At 30.9% G+C, this 17396-nt stretch overlaps 1 protein-coding gene across 2 annotated transcripts; it reads right to left on the minus strand.

The window, feature by feature from the left end:
* Window positions 1-207: 207 nt before the first annotated feature.
* MRH6 (Adenine nucleotide alpha hydrolases-like superfamily protein) lies at window positions 208-1794 on the minus strand. 2 transcript variants are annotated; one of them, XM_028058899.2, is made up of 4 exons: window positions 1523-1794; window positions 1105-1437; window positions 926-1023; window positions 208-640 (listed from the first exon to the last, which is right to left on the minus strand). In XM_028058899.2, exons 1-4 carry the CDS (start codon window positions 1563-1565, stop codon window positions 356-358), a joined length of 759 nt encoding a protein of 252 aa, XP_027914700.1. In that variant the 5' UTR covers window positions 1566-1794; the 3' UTR covers window positions 208-355. The 2 variants fall into 2 exon arrangements, with proteins under 2 accessions (XP_027914700.1, XP_027914702.1); XM_028058901.2 differs by having other exon boundaries at window positions 926-1020; window positions 1523-1789.
* Between the last annotated feature and the right edge of the window lie 15602 nt (window positions 1795-17396).

Genomic DNA, 17396 nt, shown 5'->3' on the forward strand with positions numbered 1-17396 from the left:
ATTATATTTTTAAGGGGTAGTTTGGGAAGTACCAATTTTACGAAGTGCCGGAAGAAAAACAGGAAAATAGAGGAAGAAGCACTCCATGCTCTGATTCTGCTCTGTAGCATTCTTAAGGAACCTAAAGTTCCCAATGCCACCATGTGGTGCCCATTATGGATAATGGCCCACATAAGGACACCATGCCCCTTTTCCACTCTTAATTAATAATTCCAATCCTTTTTTTTTATGTTCATTCTCTGCACACTTTATTATGTACAAACATTGTGGATTACAGACACCAAAAAACATGATTTATGATTTATACTTGTATATTTCTTGAAGCTCACAACACCCCATAAAATTGGTTCATTGATTAAGCCAATAGCCAGAAATCTTTGTGACGCTTAGTAGTAATCATGTATCCTCCACTCTTCTTGCTTTTTCTTCTCACAGCAATGGCCATGCAATGTGCATTCTGAATGCAGTACTCCACCACCCCACCAGTTACTCTCTGCCCTGCCCACATCATCAGAAGACGCCATGTTGTGGACCTCTTCTTCTGCCCCAAAACCAGAAGTGCCACGCCTTGCTTTTTTGCCTCTTCCACTATTTTTTCACCCTTTTCCTTTCCCTCTATCACTGCAATCTCAGTTTGTACCTATCAGAATCATATAGTTAACTTCAACTTTAATCGCCATCATATGAGTTCACTACACATGCATGCTTCACTTATTAGCATTGATGACTTTCCAACATCATGTAATTCAATGAAGTGTGAATGTGCAATTTTGATTGAAAATCTGAAAGAGAAATTCAACAACTTTTTACATGGGTCACCTAGTTTTGATTAATTCAGCGTTTTGAGACACATTAGAAACAAGGTGTTTGATGGGGGTAAGAAAACGTTGAATATTATAGGTAATGGTATATACCATAAGCTCACCTCGGGTCTCTTTACTTGGCACATGTTCTTGAAGGAGGAAGCAAGTTCATTAGCCCTTGGAGCTATTTCCTTGCTGGATTCTTCATCATCTGAGCCTGCTACATTGTGTTAACCAAATTCAATCACTGAGTCAAAGTTGAATGGAAAAACAAAAACCATTGTATGATCAGTTTTTGCACCTTGTTTGTTAGAAGGCTTCATGACATGAAGAAGAACTATAGTGTCCTGGTTCTGAACTGTGTGAGTGAGTGCCCACTGCACAGCACCCTTGGCCTCAAGGCTAGAATCAACCACAATCATGATCTTCCTACCAATCACAGACCCTTGTTTCACCCCTTCATCAGATTTCTCCTCACATGCATTGCAAGAATTCTCAGTTTTCTGATCAATTGTAGTGCCAATTGTGGTGTTTTCATGCTTTATGGCTTGTGCAGATGGTGAACGCACCCTTGCATGTGGCCTAATTCTGTTGAGGCAGAACCCTGGTAACCTTGCTCCTCTCTTTCCCATGCCTTGCAATGTAGAAGGAGAAAGACACCAATTATATTATAAGGGAGAATGAAGAGAACAACAACAGAGAAAGAGCAACAATAATACCTGCTGGGGCTGACAAATTTTGTAAAATGTTGGCCTGGGACATAGCTCATTTTCTGCTTTGCTTTCTCTTTTACTTTTCCAATTATCATTTTCTTAGTTCTTGGTTTCTTTTGCTTCCATTTTCTCCTTTTTGTGGGTTGCTCCACATCAACGTGCTTCTCATCAAGCAGTAGGACCCTTCAAACATGGTTAAAAAATCAATCTCATTATTACACCACTTTGTTTCTCCTTCTAACAACTCATTGGAGGCTTGTTCTGTGATTGATTGAAATTTGCAAAGCCCCGTTTTCTTATCATTACAGGATGTTTCTCTTTCCCTTTTGCTTTTCCAACTTTATTTGTTTTCTTTAGTTAAGCTATATGAAGGACTGTTAGGTTCACAACAATCACAAAACATGTGAACCAAAATAAATGACCAAGTAAATAAAGTTGTTTGCTGTTTTGCTAGCATCTAACTTGAAAAAGATTAAAAAAAAAAGGATATGCTTGCAGCTTTAACATCTTATGGTTGTGAAAGACTATAACTGTGTGTACCCTTCACTCTTTGTATAGTTTTTCTAATCATGCAGCTTTTGGTTATTACACATACACATCGGTCATGAAAATCAGTGATTGTAACAAAAACATGGTGTGCTACAATGGCAAAGAGATTAGAGAACTTGGGGTGCAATTATTATTGCAGAAATTGTTGTCAAAAACATTGTGAACTATCATGACAAACCTATAACCAGTTCTCTTTTTCATTGCATTTTATGAGATGGCTTTCTTCCTACGCTTCATGCTCTTCTTCATTTTGATGATACTAATAATACAGTCATGTTCCCCATAAGAAAAGGATAAAACAATTATTAATGTGATAAAGGTTCACCTTCAAATAATGTCAATGACTTCTCTTTCAAAAAAGAGAGCTTCAAAGGTTTTGTGACATCCAAGAAAACTGAAATAAAATAAAATATTCCCTCAACACACTATCCAGCTTTTTATCAATATTTTCAGTCTCATGTTTCCTGAATCTCTCACAAGGGTCAAAATTCTGAGAATGACATTTCATATTTTCTTACACCAACCAAAATGAAAAACTATGTAGTTTTCTGACATTCATATACTATGAACAGTGGCACCTGACATTTATCAACCCAGTTAGTTCTTACACAGATCAAAGCATTACTAAAGGTGATTCTCAATCTTTAATGCGACATAGTTCTATGATTTTATTCTGTGGTCCAACATCTCTAATTATGAGTTGCAGAATTTTCTAAATTTTGGCATCCTAGGTGAAAATGTTCATTTGGATACAATTTAGAAGCAAATGAACAAGTGACATGTGATGCACATGAAGTCTCTCCTAACTAAGCTTTTTTTTTGTTGTCCATGCAAATTAATGGCACTAAATTGGACAATTAATGTTGGACATGCTACTTTAAACACCAACATTAAAGAGAAAAAAGAAGAACATGAAAGCTACATTATAACTTCTAAGTTTGACTCTCCACCTAAAATCTCCAATCCTCAATTGGTTAGAAGGCAAAAGAAGATTCTTCCATCTTTACAACAAAACCATTCTTGATTGGAATGGTAAAAGTCATTAGGTTATTTGAGTGAAACCTGGTATGACTTCGACTTGTTTTTAATTATCATTTTAGTTATGGTGTCACATTCATTAAATCTTTATCTTATTTTAGATTTTTCTAATCTTTGCTTTTGTTCTAAACAAGAAAAGATAAGTCAATTTGAAAAGTGATTGTTTGCCTTGTTGTCTAATTTAGGAATGCTCACATTATTCCCTCTATTAAATTGGGAGAAACAAATTGAGAAAGGAAAGATAAAAAAGCCCACAGCGAAGGTCCAACATCTGTTTTTTTCTTTTCCTTATAGGTTTAAATAAGTTTAAGATGTATTTTTATTTTGAATGTCTAATAATTTTTTTCTCTAAATTTAATATTTTTTGAGTCCTCAATGAATATGTATTTGCGAAAAAAAAAAATGCAGATGGGACAGATTTTGGCTTGAACTAGGAGAAATGCACATCACTCTTTGTATACATTAATATCTGATGTATAAAAAGACTGGAAAACAAAAAATGTGTTACATAAGCTGTAGAACTTTTACCATTTTGGGTATCGAAATATCCTTGTTCTTGACGAATTTTTTTATTAATATAATATGTATCAAATAATATATAACTTTTATGGACACTTCACTTTATTTAGTTCTAAGACGTTCATAATTTATTTTATATTTTATTTATAAATTTTTAATTAGGAATTTTTTAAAATATAATATTTTTTCCTGATTTAAATATGCAACAACCTTACTCAATCGAACAAAACTCCTTCAAGGTACCCACACCAATAGTAAAGACATCAACAAATTGTATTTCGGACTCGCAATACACAACTTCAAGCTTAGCTTTATTGGCTTGCTCACATAAGAAATGAAATATTGTCTCAATATGCTTGCTTATACCATGAGAAGTAGAATGATTAGCTAAATCAATAGTTGATTTATTATCCACATAAAGTTTAGGTTGTTGCACCACTTCAACCTTTATGAACAACATCTCCAACCACACAACTTGGCATGTAACTTCAAAGATTGCAATGTACTCTGACTCGTATGAAGACAAGGCAACAACCGATTCCTTGACTGAACTCCATGATATAGTCGCATCTCCATTGAAAAACACATATCCAGCAATACTTTTCATGTCATTTTTATCTCCACGCTAATATGCATCATTGTATCCAACAAGTTCAACTCCTTCATTTACCTTTTTCTTCAGGAAAACAATTCCAAAAGCAGTGGTACCACTTTGATACCTTAGTACTTTTTTTGGATTATGCATAAAACCACTGATGAGAGCAACACCAAAATTTAAATAAGGTCTCGTGCTACAAAGATATCTTAAGAATACAACCATCTTATGATAGAGAGTTGGATCTACTTATTCTTGATCATTGTCTACTTCAAGCTTTAACCCAACTTCCAATGGAGTTGATGCACAATTGCATTTATCCATTATAAAACGAGTCATCAGCTCCTTCGTGTATCTAGTTTGATTCATCATGGTGTCAATTTCTATGTGAAGGAACCCAATTCTCAAGAAATAATTGAGTTGACTAAGGTCACTCATCTCAAACTCATTTTGCATTTGAGACTTGAAGTGATTAATCAACTTTATTTTGCTCTCAATTACCACCAGGTCATCAACATAGAGACACATAATTAGTTAATCTACACCTTGGTTAGTAGGAAAGCATTTCAATATGCACCATATCCAGTTACACACCTTTCAAATCCAATTTTCTTGAGAAAACCATCAATTCATAGATTCCAAGCCCTTGGTGTTTGCTTGAGGCCATATAATGCCTTATTCTACTTGTAAATGTTGTCCTCTTACCCTTTAACTACAAAAGCTTGAGGCTGCATAACATATACCTCTTCCTTAATTGGCCCATTCAAGAAGGCTGAATTCACATCAAGTTGGTGCATGGACCAATTTCATAGGTGGCAATCGAGACAATCACATGTACAGTTTCAATCCTAGCTACTGGAGCATAAATCTCACTATAGTCAACTCTAGCCTTTTGTAAGAACCCTTTAACTACCAATTTGGCCTTTTGTCTCACCACTTCACCCTTTGGATTCATCTTCACCTTGTAAATCCACTTCAAAGCTATTGATTTCTTGTTTAGAGGCAAGTCAACTAACTCCCAAGTCTGGTTCTTTTCTATAGATTTGATTTCCTCATGCATTGCCTTTAACTAGTCTTCATTTTTTATAGCTCCTCAAATTTTATAGATTCTACCTCTACAGTCAGTACAAAATGCACTAAGTTGCCTTCTAATATGGATGTTGAGACATTGAACAGCTCATATTCACTAAGATGAAAGGGTAGTTGAGTGAATCTTCCAAATCTTCTTATTGAACTACCACTTTGTTCACCTTCAACATTTAATTTATTGGTTCCATCAACTAATAAATCATCACCTAGCAGGATGCTTCGCTGTGATTTATCTCCCGAATCGCCTCTTTCACTACTTGACTTCCAACTCCACTGATTAAGACTTTTCCATTTTCAGGGATATGCAACTTGTAACTAACAATTAAGTGATATCCAAGAACAAGAGGTGTACCTTTTTCATTCAATTTTTGTCTTAGTTGATCTGGTACATGTTGATAAGACATTGAACCAAAAATCCACAAGTGAGTAACATCAAGTTTTCTCTCTGTCCAAGCTTCTTCTGGAGTTATTCCTTCAAGGTGTTTTGTCGATGACCGATTCAAAACAAATGTGGTTGTCAGCACCTTTTCACCCCACAAAAACATAGGTAGATCTTTGCTTTTTAACATGCACCACCAAAAGAGTTTTATTTCTCCTCTCAGCTATTCCATTATATTGCAGTGTATATGAAGGAGTTATCTCATAAGTGATTCCAACTTCTTCATAAAACTTCTTGAATCCGATAGAGGTATATTCTCCACCACGATCGATTCTTAAGGTCTTCACACGATGTTCACTTTGATTTTCAGCCATGCTTTTAAATCTTTTGAAAACAACAAGAGTATCACTCTTCTTCTGAATCAAATATATCCACATATTCCTTGTTAGATAATCAACAAAAAGGATGAAATACCTACTCCTACTAGGAGTTTCAACTTATAGTGGTCCACATATGTCATAATGCACCAATTCTAACTTTTGGAATGTTTTCTGTGGTAGGATTTTGCAAAATTAGTTCCCTATTTGTTTGTACTATACGCTTTTTTTGCACACCTCTTTTGGAATTACCACCTGAAGTAGTCCAATAACCATTTTCTATTGACTAAGAACATGTACATCCCTGAAATTTAGATGACCAAATCACAGATGTCATAACCACTCACTTCTTTTCTTGAATGTAGTGAAACATTGATACTTTAATTGTTCATTATGAGCTGAAAAGTTTTGTTATGAGACAGACCAGTGTGTATGATTAACTTCTTGGACTGATCAAACATGTTTATGGAGTTATCTTCCATGGTCACTACAAAACCTTTTTGCAGTAATCGACCAAGACTCTAAAGGTTTGTCTTTAAGATTGGAACATAAAGAACATCTTCCACAATTACTCTTTGTCATCATTGTCTTTCATAATAACCCTTCCACTCCCTTCAACATGCAAACAACTATCATCTGCAAATCTGATTCTTCCATGGTTCACTTCATTCAAACAAATAAACCAATCTTTTCTCCTTGTCATATGTGTTAAGCAACCAGAATCCAGATACCATGATTTTTTATCAATTGCATCTAGTTTTGTTTCAGTCATTAACATGACTACTTTTGTGTGTGAAATGTCATCCTGAGCAAGAATTTCTTATGTTTTATTATTTGGTCTATCTTTAGCACCTTGACCATGCCAACACTCTCGCTTGAAATGGCCAAACTTCTGGCAAATATAGCACTTTACCTTCCTTTTGTCAAATTTCCATTCTTTCTCCACAAATGACTTCTAACTTATGTCTTTTTCTCCTTCTACATCACTGTCTTTTTGTCTAGACAACTTTTGTTTGTTTCCTTTCTTGAAACCACCTTTTCTATTGTGTTTTCCATTGGTTTGAGCCTGGAGAACATGTTCTTGACTTGTCTCCTTTCATTGAACCTGTATTCATGAGCTTTAAGAGTATGTTGCAACTCTTCAATTTCAATGTTCTTAAGATCCCTTGTCTCCTTTAGTGCCACCACGACATTATCAAATCATAGAGGTAAGGTCATGAATATCTTGTCTACAACCTACTAATAAGAAATGTTGTCTTTGCATGCCCTCATTGCATTAATGTGCTCTTAAATCTTATATAAATATGCTTATATGGTTTCACTTTCTTCCGTTATCATAAATTCAAAGTTTTGACACATAGTTTATAAATTCACCTTTTTGTTTTTATCACCATCTTTGTATGTTTTTTTTCAAGATTTCCCATGCTTCCTTAGTCGTGACAACTTTGGATATCTTGTTGAAAAGTTAGAAATAACACACTAGCAGATGATAAATTGTTACATGTTTGGTAAGTGTACCAAATCGTACATGTAATAAAGTGGAAAGTCCAAGTATTGTTTCCCAAGAGACTTGTGAAAACATCGAACAATCCTAATTTTGTTTTTGTGTTCAAATAGGTCTCAATTTTCGTCAATTCTGTTTAATTCGGTCCTTTATTGCTAACACCATTTAAATCATTAACAGTAATGAACAATGACTGCCACATGTCACTTTGTGATTTTTTTGATTTTTTAATTTTTTAATTTTAAAAAAAAAATCAATCTTTTTTAAATCTGCACGTGTCAACCCAACTATATACCACGTGTTAGTGTCAATGTTTTATATTCAATTTAGTCCCTATTTATTTTTTTTTCAATTTAGTCCCAATTTTGTTTAAAATTGAGCACTTTTGTCCTTCTCAAAATTTGGACCAAATTTAATTTTTATATAAAAGTTATAATGATGTTTTTGTAAAATGCACATTTTTATTACATATTTTTTGTTTAAGGTTACAATTAATTTAAAATTATAACGAAAATTTTAAGAAAGAAAACTAACATCTTTGATCTAAAATTTGAAAATTATTCTTTATCCTTAAAATTTTCGTTCTAATTTTAAACTAATTGTAATCCTAAACAAAAATATTAATAAATATGTGAATTTTAATATAAAAATTGAATTTGGTCTCAATTTGGAGAGGGACAAAATTGCTTTATGTTAAAAAAATTGGGACTAAATTGAACAAAAATAACGAATATAGGTACCAAAATGAATATAAAACATTGACTCTGACACGTGATACGTTACTGGGTTGACATATGGAGATTTAGAAAAAATAAAAGTTAAAACAAAATAGAAAAACAAAAAAAATCACAAAGTGACATGTGACCGTCATTGTTCATTATTGTTAATGATTTCAATGGTGTTAGCAAAAAAGGTCCAAATTAAACAAAATTGACAAAAATTTGGATCTATTTGAATTCAAAAACAAAACTAGAACTGATTTGACAAAATTTGATGAAAATTAGAACCAAAAAGATATTTTAACCTATTTTCTAAGATAATAACTACCAAGAAAGAATAACTATTGAATATCGGCTTATAATAATTACCGAATATTGGGTTACAATAATAACTAAATATCATAAATCAATTAAACCCGACCCATGGCTCAACATCCATCCTTGAGCTGGTCAGTTCCAAGATGACGTTGCTCTTAGCAAATCCAGCTTGGATAATCATGATCTATTTATGAGATCCTATGACTTTAAAGTTCCTTGATCTTCAGATGATCTTTCTTGTGATTCAATATTGATTTTCTCATAGTTCTACCCATAAGAGATCTGCCTTCTTAATTCATTATACTCTTCCTTCATAACTTGGTCCACAAGAGATTTGTCTTCCTAATCCATTACATTCTTTCTTCATATCACGACCCATAGGAGATCTCTTCTTATCTTAAACACTAAATCAACCCATTGCCATAAATCGACCTCACAACTAGTGCGTGTGTGTGTTGGTGCGTGTATTTTATTTTGTTGGTTTGATTCATTTTGGTCCCATTATGGTTCAATTTAGTCCTCTAATCTAGGTTCAATTTGGTCATTTCAATGCCATATGTCAATACGTGAAATTTTCAATTTTTTTTTTCAAAAATATAAACTATTACGTGTCCTATCAAAATCGTGTCACATGTCACTTTACTGCCATGTGGCATTGCTTGTTTTCAATTTACAATTTAGTCTACCATTTTTAAATTAGAGCAATTCGATCCTTCTCCAATTTGAGATCAAATTAATGATTAAACTTAATTACAACTTATATATACATGTTAAAATATATTTTTTTATAATTTATACATAAAATTATTCTACCTAAATATTTATTTTTTTTACATTTTTTCTTATAAAATGTCACTTTGAAACTAAACATTTAATGTGTGTTCACTTATAAAGATTGATTTGGGAGAGGGAGAGAGGAAAATGATGGATTTGAGTGGATCACAGAGTGAAGTTTGTGTTATTTACTTTAAGGAATTTGGAGATGAAAGTGAGTGGAGTTAGAAATGAAGTTTGTGAGTGATTTGATTGAAGTGATAATTTAAAAATTAAGTTTATTTAAAAGAAATACATGGTTACCAAATTGTTCTTGATGTTGAAAGTAATCTAAAATTATATTTATATGAGTTAGATTTCTTTTATAAAAAATATTTAATGTATAAATTGGAAAAAAGAATAATTGTTTTAATAAAAACATAATAAAATATAATATATTTACATATTGAAATTTTGTTTGGTAAACAATTTAGAAATTTTGGGTATTAATTATTGTTGTAAGCATAATTTTAAAAGTCATATTTACATTATTGTTGAATTAAGAAAACAAGAAATAATCGAGTGTATTACGGTAATGAAATGAAAATTTTCTATTCCTTTTTTTTCGTGTCTCTCAAATCCCTACTAGTGAACACTTCAATCACTCTGAAATCATTAATCTCTAATGAACACTTCAAACATTCTCAAATCATTTATCTCTCATAAACACTTCAATCACTCTCAATGTGACAAATATTTCTAATGTAAATAACTCAAAGTGAACATGGTGTTAATGTGACAAATATTTTTAATATGACAAGTTTCACTTTACATTTACATTCTTAATATTTAAATAAACTATAAATTTATAGTGATCTTTTATGTGGAAATATAAAAGAAAAATGAATTTCAATATTTAAATAAAATAATTTTATGTATAAATTATAAAAAAATATATTTTAAAATGTATTATAAGTGATAAATAAGTTTAGTTATTAATTTAGTTTCAAATTGAAAATAAATCAAATTACTCTAATTTTTTTAAAAAATAGAATAAATTAATAAAAATGATAAATATAAAGACTAAATTAAATCAAAATCATATATAAGATTAAATTGAAGAGCAACACCGCCACCGAATCAATTTATAATTAAATTTGCAAATCCGATACAAATTGAGATTTCAAATTTAAGTCCCGATCTCTGTTACAAATTGAGTTTCAACTCTTATTTTGAAATTCAATGTGTATATGGCTAATTAAGCTCAATTCCAAAGCAAATATTCAAATATCAAGGTAATCAAACAATAAAAAATCAGTGCACAAAGTAATCTAGATGGTACCACTGAACATGCATCAGCAATTCACAAAGTATATTCTAAAAAAAAGTTAATATTTTACTACCAAGGCAAAATATGGCAATAAACACTTGCTAAACCACACCAACCATGACTCCATAAACTCCTGGAATATTGAATAGCTCGGCATCATTTCCAGAATCACCACAAGCAAAGAGTGTTAAGTGATGGCTTTCCCTCAGTCTCAAACTTTTTGAGCAGATAGGCCAGAGTTTGACCTTTACCATCACCTTTTGGTAATACATCCAAATCAATTCCTTTCTTACATATTATTTTAAGATTCAACCGGCTAAAAGTTAGACTATATTATGGAACTATAGACAACATCATAAAAATCCAATGTTACATATGGAACTATAGACAACATCATAAAAATCCAATGTTACATATAACTGTCTTTAGACTTCTCTTAAGCTATTTTAAGTTGAAAAATTTTATTTTTCTTGATTTCTTTCTCAATTTGAAAATATTTGAATTATATCCTTTCATCGAATCCTCTTAATTGCATTTCAAAAGATTTAACTTCAATTGAAATTTTGAAACTTTTGCATCTTTTTATGCCTCAGTTATTATAATATCCAAGGCAGAAATCCACATACCGCCTCGGTTCACACAGACTTGAGGCCTAATGCTTGCCAGAATTTTTAAATTTCACGCAATTTTTAAATTTTCACTTGAACGAAAAAGTTCTGCCTCGGTTGTCCAATACCCGAGGCATATACTTCTTATCTGTTTCGGTTTGATTTGCACCCGAGGCATAAGAGTTAGGTCAAATAAGCCAAACCCCTCTCCAAAATCAGACCTAACACACACCAAAGTGGGATTCGAGCCTCTTACATTCCCCTTTCTCTGCAATTCCTCTACCCCTCACTCGGCACAATCCACAACCTACAGATTCCGATGAGCTTCAACGTGCTCCTCTATTCAAGCTCACTGCACATCCTCTAGCATCGGGGCTCACACCTTCGTCACCGTTTCTGGCAGATTCTGGTGAGCCTCATCCAATGTCAAAGGCAACAACTTCGTCGTGGCCACCGACCTCCACCGCAAGCACTTCGTTGTCACGCCACCACCAGATTCTGCATTTATCAGCCCTGGGTCGCTGCTGCCATTTCCAGTGAGACCCAACCACACCCTCTAAATGCCTATATTAGGCCTCAGTTATTCTAGAACCGAGGCAGTAATGATTAAATATGCCTTAGGTGTGAACCGAGACAGAAAGGTAACCTTTTTTTACCTCGGCAATATATGCATTGGGTCTTAAACCGAGGTTAAAGATTCAAAATAACCGCGATAAAAACTCACTCTTGCACTAATGATCCATGACTGAATGTTTAAAGCGCCAAATCATAATTGACAAATTTGTAGGTTCAATTCCTACCAGATGCATGTCAATGAGACCTTTCCTCCAAAAAGTGTATTAGATTTTTGTTCAAGAATGAAATTTTGTTGGAACTTTCCCGATCACCTTTTGGAACTATATCACATCTTCGATAAGATGAAATAGGATGAATTAAAACGGTATTTTGTAAGTACATAATTATGTTGAATAAATTCACTATTTATTTCTTTTTCAATAGTTGGAAAAAATTAAGATTTATTTTTTGTTCTTTTTTCAACAATTTCTGATCTCTAGTATATCTATTAGTAGGATTCAAACCCAGATAAAATTTTGACAATATGAGAGAAAAGAACAAGTAACTCTATATCAATGAAATCTCATCATCCATATGACGTGGTATATTCAAATCATAATATATAAACATTAAAAATTAGTATTTTAATTGAGACTAGAATTCACGTCAAAAAAGAAAATAAATTTATGAATGAAAAAATATGCAGTATTTTACATACAAAAGTTTTGGTTATTGGAAAAAATCAATATCAAATTACAGTTTATAATAAAATAATAAAATTGTAATTAAAATTAATTATTGAAATAGGTTTGTGTGAGCTTAATCGACACAAATAAAATATCCTTACTATCACACAATCTAATTGTTTTTGTTTTAAAAATTTATTCTCATCTTAGAATGGTTAGACCGTTTCAACATATTTTTCTTTGTTTTTCTTCACTTTTGTGTCTGTTTCAATAACGTTATTTTTATATCCCAATACATTCTAATTTAATTAAATTTAAATATTCATATCTTTTATTGATCTTTTATCAATTTTTTTTCTATTAAATTCTTAATTTTTATATTTTTAATTTTTTTATCAAGTATTCTTATTTTGTCCAATTATTTAACTACATTAAGAAAGTTGAAGTTTGATTTGTTTGACTTTTAACATAAAACTATCATTCTTGATATGAGTTTGATTTGTTTGACTTTTAACCTAAAACTATCATTCTTGATATAAGACTCTCACGCGAGTTTTGTTATTTGTTCTCTTCATAAAAATCATGTTAAATAACAACTAATCATTATCGTTACCTGTTTGGTGACAAGACAACGACATGGTCACTCTGATCAAACCATTAAAATTCATTTAGTAGTATTATTTTATATTAATTAGTTTTTTTAACATGTTAACACAAGAATTAAATAAAAAAATCAATTCAAAAATATAAACAATTAATAGGTGTAATCTTTTAAAAATTGAAGATTTAAGATAAGTGTTAGTTATTCTTATTCTTAGAAACTGATTTGATAAAGGAATATTTGTAACCTATCCTGTTATATATACATATTATAATTCAGTGAATCTGAGATGATATGATACACAGTTTTTTTACATGTTAACACAGACATTAAATACAAAAAATCAATTAAAAATATAAAAAATTAATACGTGTAATTTTTGAAAAATAAATTTGAACGTGTAAGATAAGTGTTATGCTTAGAGAGTGATGAAAGAAGATTGGTAACATATTGTGTTATACATGTTATAATTTAGTGCAGCAGAATCTGACATGATATGATGCACAGTTTCTTAACATGTTAACACAGAAATTGAATAAAAAATTAAAAAATATAAAAGATTAATATGTGTAATTGTTGAAAGATTCAACGTTTAAGATAAGTGTTAGTTATTCTTAGTAACCGATTTGATAAAAGAAGATTTGCAACATCTCCTTTATACATACTAGCATATAGACAAAACATAAAGTAAAACATATCAAAAAATATGAAAAACTAAAAAATTTTAAAAATTTAATAAATAATTATATTTTAAAAAATAAAATTAATATTTTAAAATATAGACAAATAAAAAAATTCTTTTTATATATTATTATAAACTATAATCTAGTACAACAGAATCTGAAATAATATGACGATGCACACTTCTCATCGTTTAAATAATGCAGTTTAGAATATATATATATATATATATATATATATATATATATATATATATATATATATATATATATATATTCCTATTGTGTTTGTGTTTTGAAAATTTGTTTTTACTGATCAGGTTTCGTGATGGGTTGTTTGGATTATTTAGGTTTCGTCATAAATTATTTTCGTTCGTGTTTCAGTAGAACACGAGATAGTCGTTATCGTCCTTATCACAATGACGATGAAATTTTGCGACTCATAATCCAGGTAACCTCATAAACTTACATTATTAGTATGTTTGTCTCTAATTATTCTTTTTCTAAAAATTCATCATCATGCTTTCATCTAATATGGTATGAAATAATACAAAATTATTTTGGCTGTAGGAGCTTAGATTGGCGCAGAATTCAAACAACAAACTTAACTCAGTGACAGAAGTCGATGGAACTGCATCGTCCAAGGACAATTCAAAATCCACCTCAAGTAGCTCCTCTGACTTCTGCCCTACCTGTTTTGAAGGTGATTTTTTATTCAACTTTTATCAAATATTTTTGTAGGTTAAATTCTTAATTTTTATATCAAATATTTTTGTAGGTTAAATTCTTAATTTTTATATTTTTTTTATCGAGTAATATAGTTTTTAGCTTGTCCAATTATTTAACTGCAAGATATTTGAAGTTTGATTTTTAATATAAGACGAAATTTTTATTATAAGACCGTTAGTAACTTTTTGTTATTTTGTATTTTCCTGAGCAGTTTAGTGTTTTTAGATTGGCAAATTTTTTTTTGATAAGTAGGATGTGAGTTTGAATGTGATACATGTTGTTAATATGTGACAGAATACTGCGAAGAAAATCCCAAGATTATAACAAGGTGCAATCACCATTTCCACCTCAGCTGTATATATGGGTGGAAGGAGCACAAAGAAACTTGTCCAATGTGTAGACAGGTAATCTTCCATACATAAAATTTACTTCAACAATTGTTTAGCTATAAATAATTTATCTAAATTTCATGTGAAATTTCCAACAAAAATAAATAAGTACATAATTGTTTTGTGTTTATGATAGTTACATAACACTGACGATGCACTCTTTTGTTCCAATGTGGGTTTGCAGGTGATTGTTTTTTCTGAAGCATCTTAAAAAAAGAAGAAGGAAGACTCGTTTCAATTATAAATTAGTATAGCATTTTAATTATTCGTACTTTATATAGAGTTGTAGACTATGAAACAGTGCAGCTTCAAAAAACTTTTATTAACTTTTCAAAATAAAATTTTAGATTTGATATTTAATTTATTTATTAATACTGCATAAAATTTAATAAAAAAATGGTGAAGATAATAAAATATTTAAATCATAATTTAGATTAATTTATTTTGTGTAATCTTAACTAATTTGTTAACTTGTTTAGAAACTTTAAGTCATTTAAAATATATCGTAAACATCGTACTTGAGTCATTGATTAATTAGGAAAATTAGGAAAAGTTGTTGGAGTAACGGAAGACGACCGAAGGGTGTGTCACTGACACACATTTTTATTAAACGGTGATGAAGAAGAAAAAATAAATCAAATTAATAACAATAATTTGAAAAAAAATATATAACTCTTTATCTTTTTCCCAACCCAATAATCCTACCTTTTTCTTCATTTTGTTATCAGCATTTTTTTTTTTTCTTCCTTTCATGTATTCTTTTCTTGGTCTATATCTTAGCATCCTATCTCGTTGTTGTGTCTTTTTCTCAAAGTCTATCGAATTTCTACTTCCTCTTGATTCCATAATCATGGGAAAAAATATGAATTAAACAAAATAATTAACAACTTTATAGATTATTTGTTTAGTTAAGTTCTTTGAAGTAAATCTTTTGAGATAAATAAGACGATGTATTTGATATTAGAAATTTAACTATCAAGATTATCGTATTTATCTCAAAAACCTTCAACATTTGATTTTTTATTTATTTAATTTAATACATCAACCAATATTTGCTTGTAATATTTAGATGTTTTTTAAGTAACGTGGTTGCTCTAGTGATAGTATTTAAATGTCGTGATTGTATTCTTTTTATATTTGATAAGCTAATTACTTAATCTTAATCGTGTTTTTGAATTCTTTTTAGGAAAACAAATAATTGTTATATACGATATTTTGGAGATTTTAGTTTTTACCATAAGCATATAATTAAGAACAGTATTAAATTTATTTAATTTAACTTGATTATTTATTATCTTAATTATTAATGAATATTTTAAATAATTTTTATATTGATGTATAATTTTACGTTCATCACAATGAAAACTTGTCTATTATGATGAAATTTGGTACATATTTTGTTTCTTCACAATCAAGGGATAATATGGTACATATTAATTTTGTTTACCATAAATAAAATATTATGTGACGTCCTGTGAATAGCATATCTTGTGAGAAAAGAAGTGTCACATCGATGAGAACTTACTTTGGGGCTTACTTTTAATGTTATAAAAGGAGCCCAATGTTTCCTTAAGAAATCATCCCAAAGTCTCTCCCTTTCTATTCCTTTTGCTTTATTTGCTTGAGAGAAGAATTAAGAGAGAATATTAGTTTCTCCTCTAAGAGAGAAGGTTAGTTTCTCCTTTAAGGTTCTCCTTGTATTAGTTTTTCCTATTTCCAAGAGAGGGGTTGTCATTGTTTTCTCCTTGGGATTAGAGAGAATGATATGTAATTTTTCCTTTTCTTGAATAAATTATATTCGTTACCTATTATCTATTTTTGTTCCGTTATTTTCATCTTGTATTTTAGTTGTGAGTACTTGTGCTGGTACTCTGATACCCAACAGTGGTATCAGAGCTGTTGGTTCGCGTGATTATCTTTCGTTGCTATTGTCATTAGAATAGTGTTGTGATAGTGGATAAAATGTGGTAGTGTGAAAGTGCATGTCGAGGAAAGTTCTGGCTAGGAAAGACTTGGTACTTAAGCGTGTTCGTTAGTGACCCACCTCTCTTTTCTGGGAATTATCTGATGCACTGGTTCACGGTCTGCCTCCATTGTTCCAGTAGACAGTACTATTCATAGTGAGAAGTGCATAAGTCGGTTTTAAAGCCATGACAACAAGATACGAGATAGAGAAGTTCAATGGGAAAAATTTCTCATTGTGGAAACTGAAGATGAAGGCAATTTTGAGAAAGGACAATTGTCTAGCGGCAATTGAAGAAAAACCCGTGGCCATTACAGATAAAAAGTGGAAGGAAATAGATAACAATGCTATAGCAAATTTGCACTTAGCATTGGTAGATGCGGTTTTATCTAGCATTGCAGAGAAGACTACAACGAAGGAGATTTGGGATACTCTCACAAGCCTGTACGAGGTTAAGTCACTTCACACAAGAATATTCTTGAAGAGAAAACTCTATACT

This window comes from Vigna unguiculata, chromosome 2 (genome assembly GCF_037176805.1).
Source record: "Vigna unguiculata cultivar grain cowpea cultivar isolate G323 ecotype 2 chromosome 2, ASM3717680v1, whole genome shotgun sequence".
In the NCBI taxonomy this organism is placed as follows: domain Eukaryota; kingdom Viridiplantae; phylum Streptophyta; class Magnoliopsida; order Fabales; family Fabaceae; genus Vigna; species Vigna unguiculata.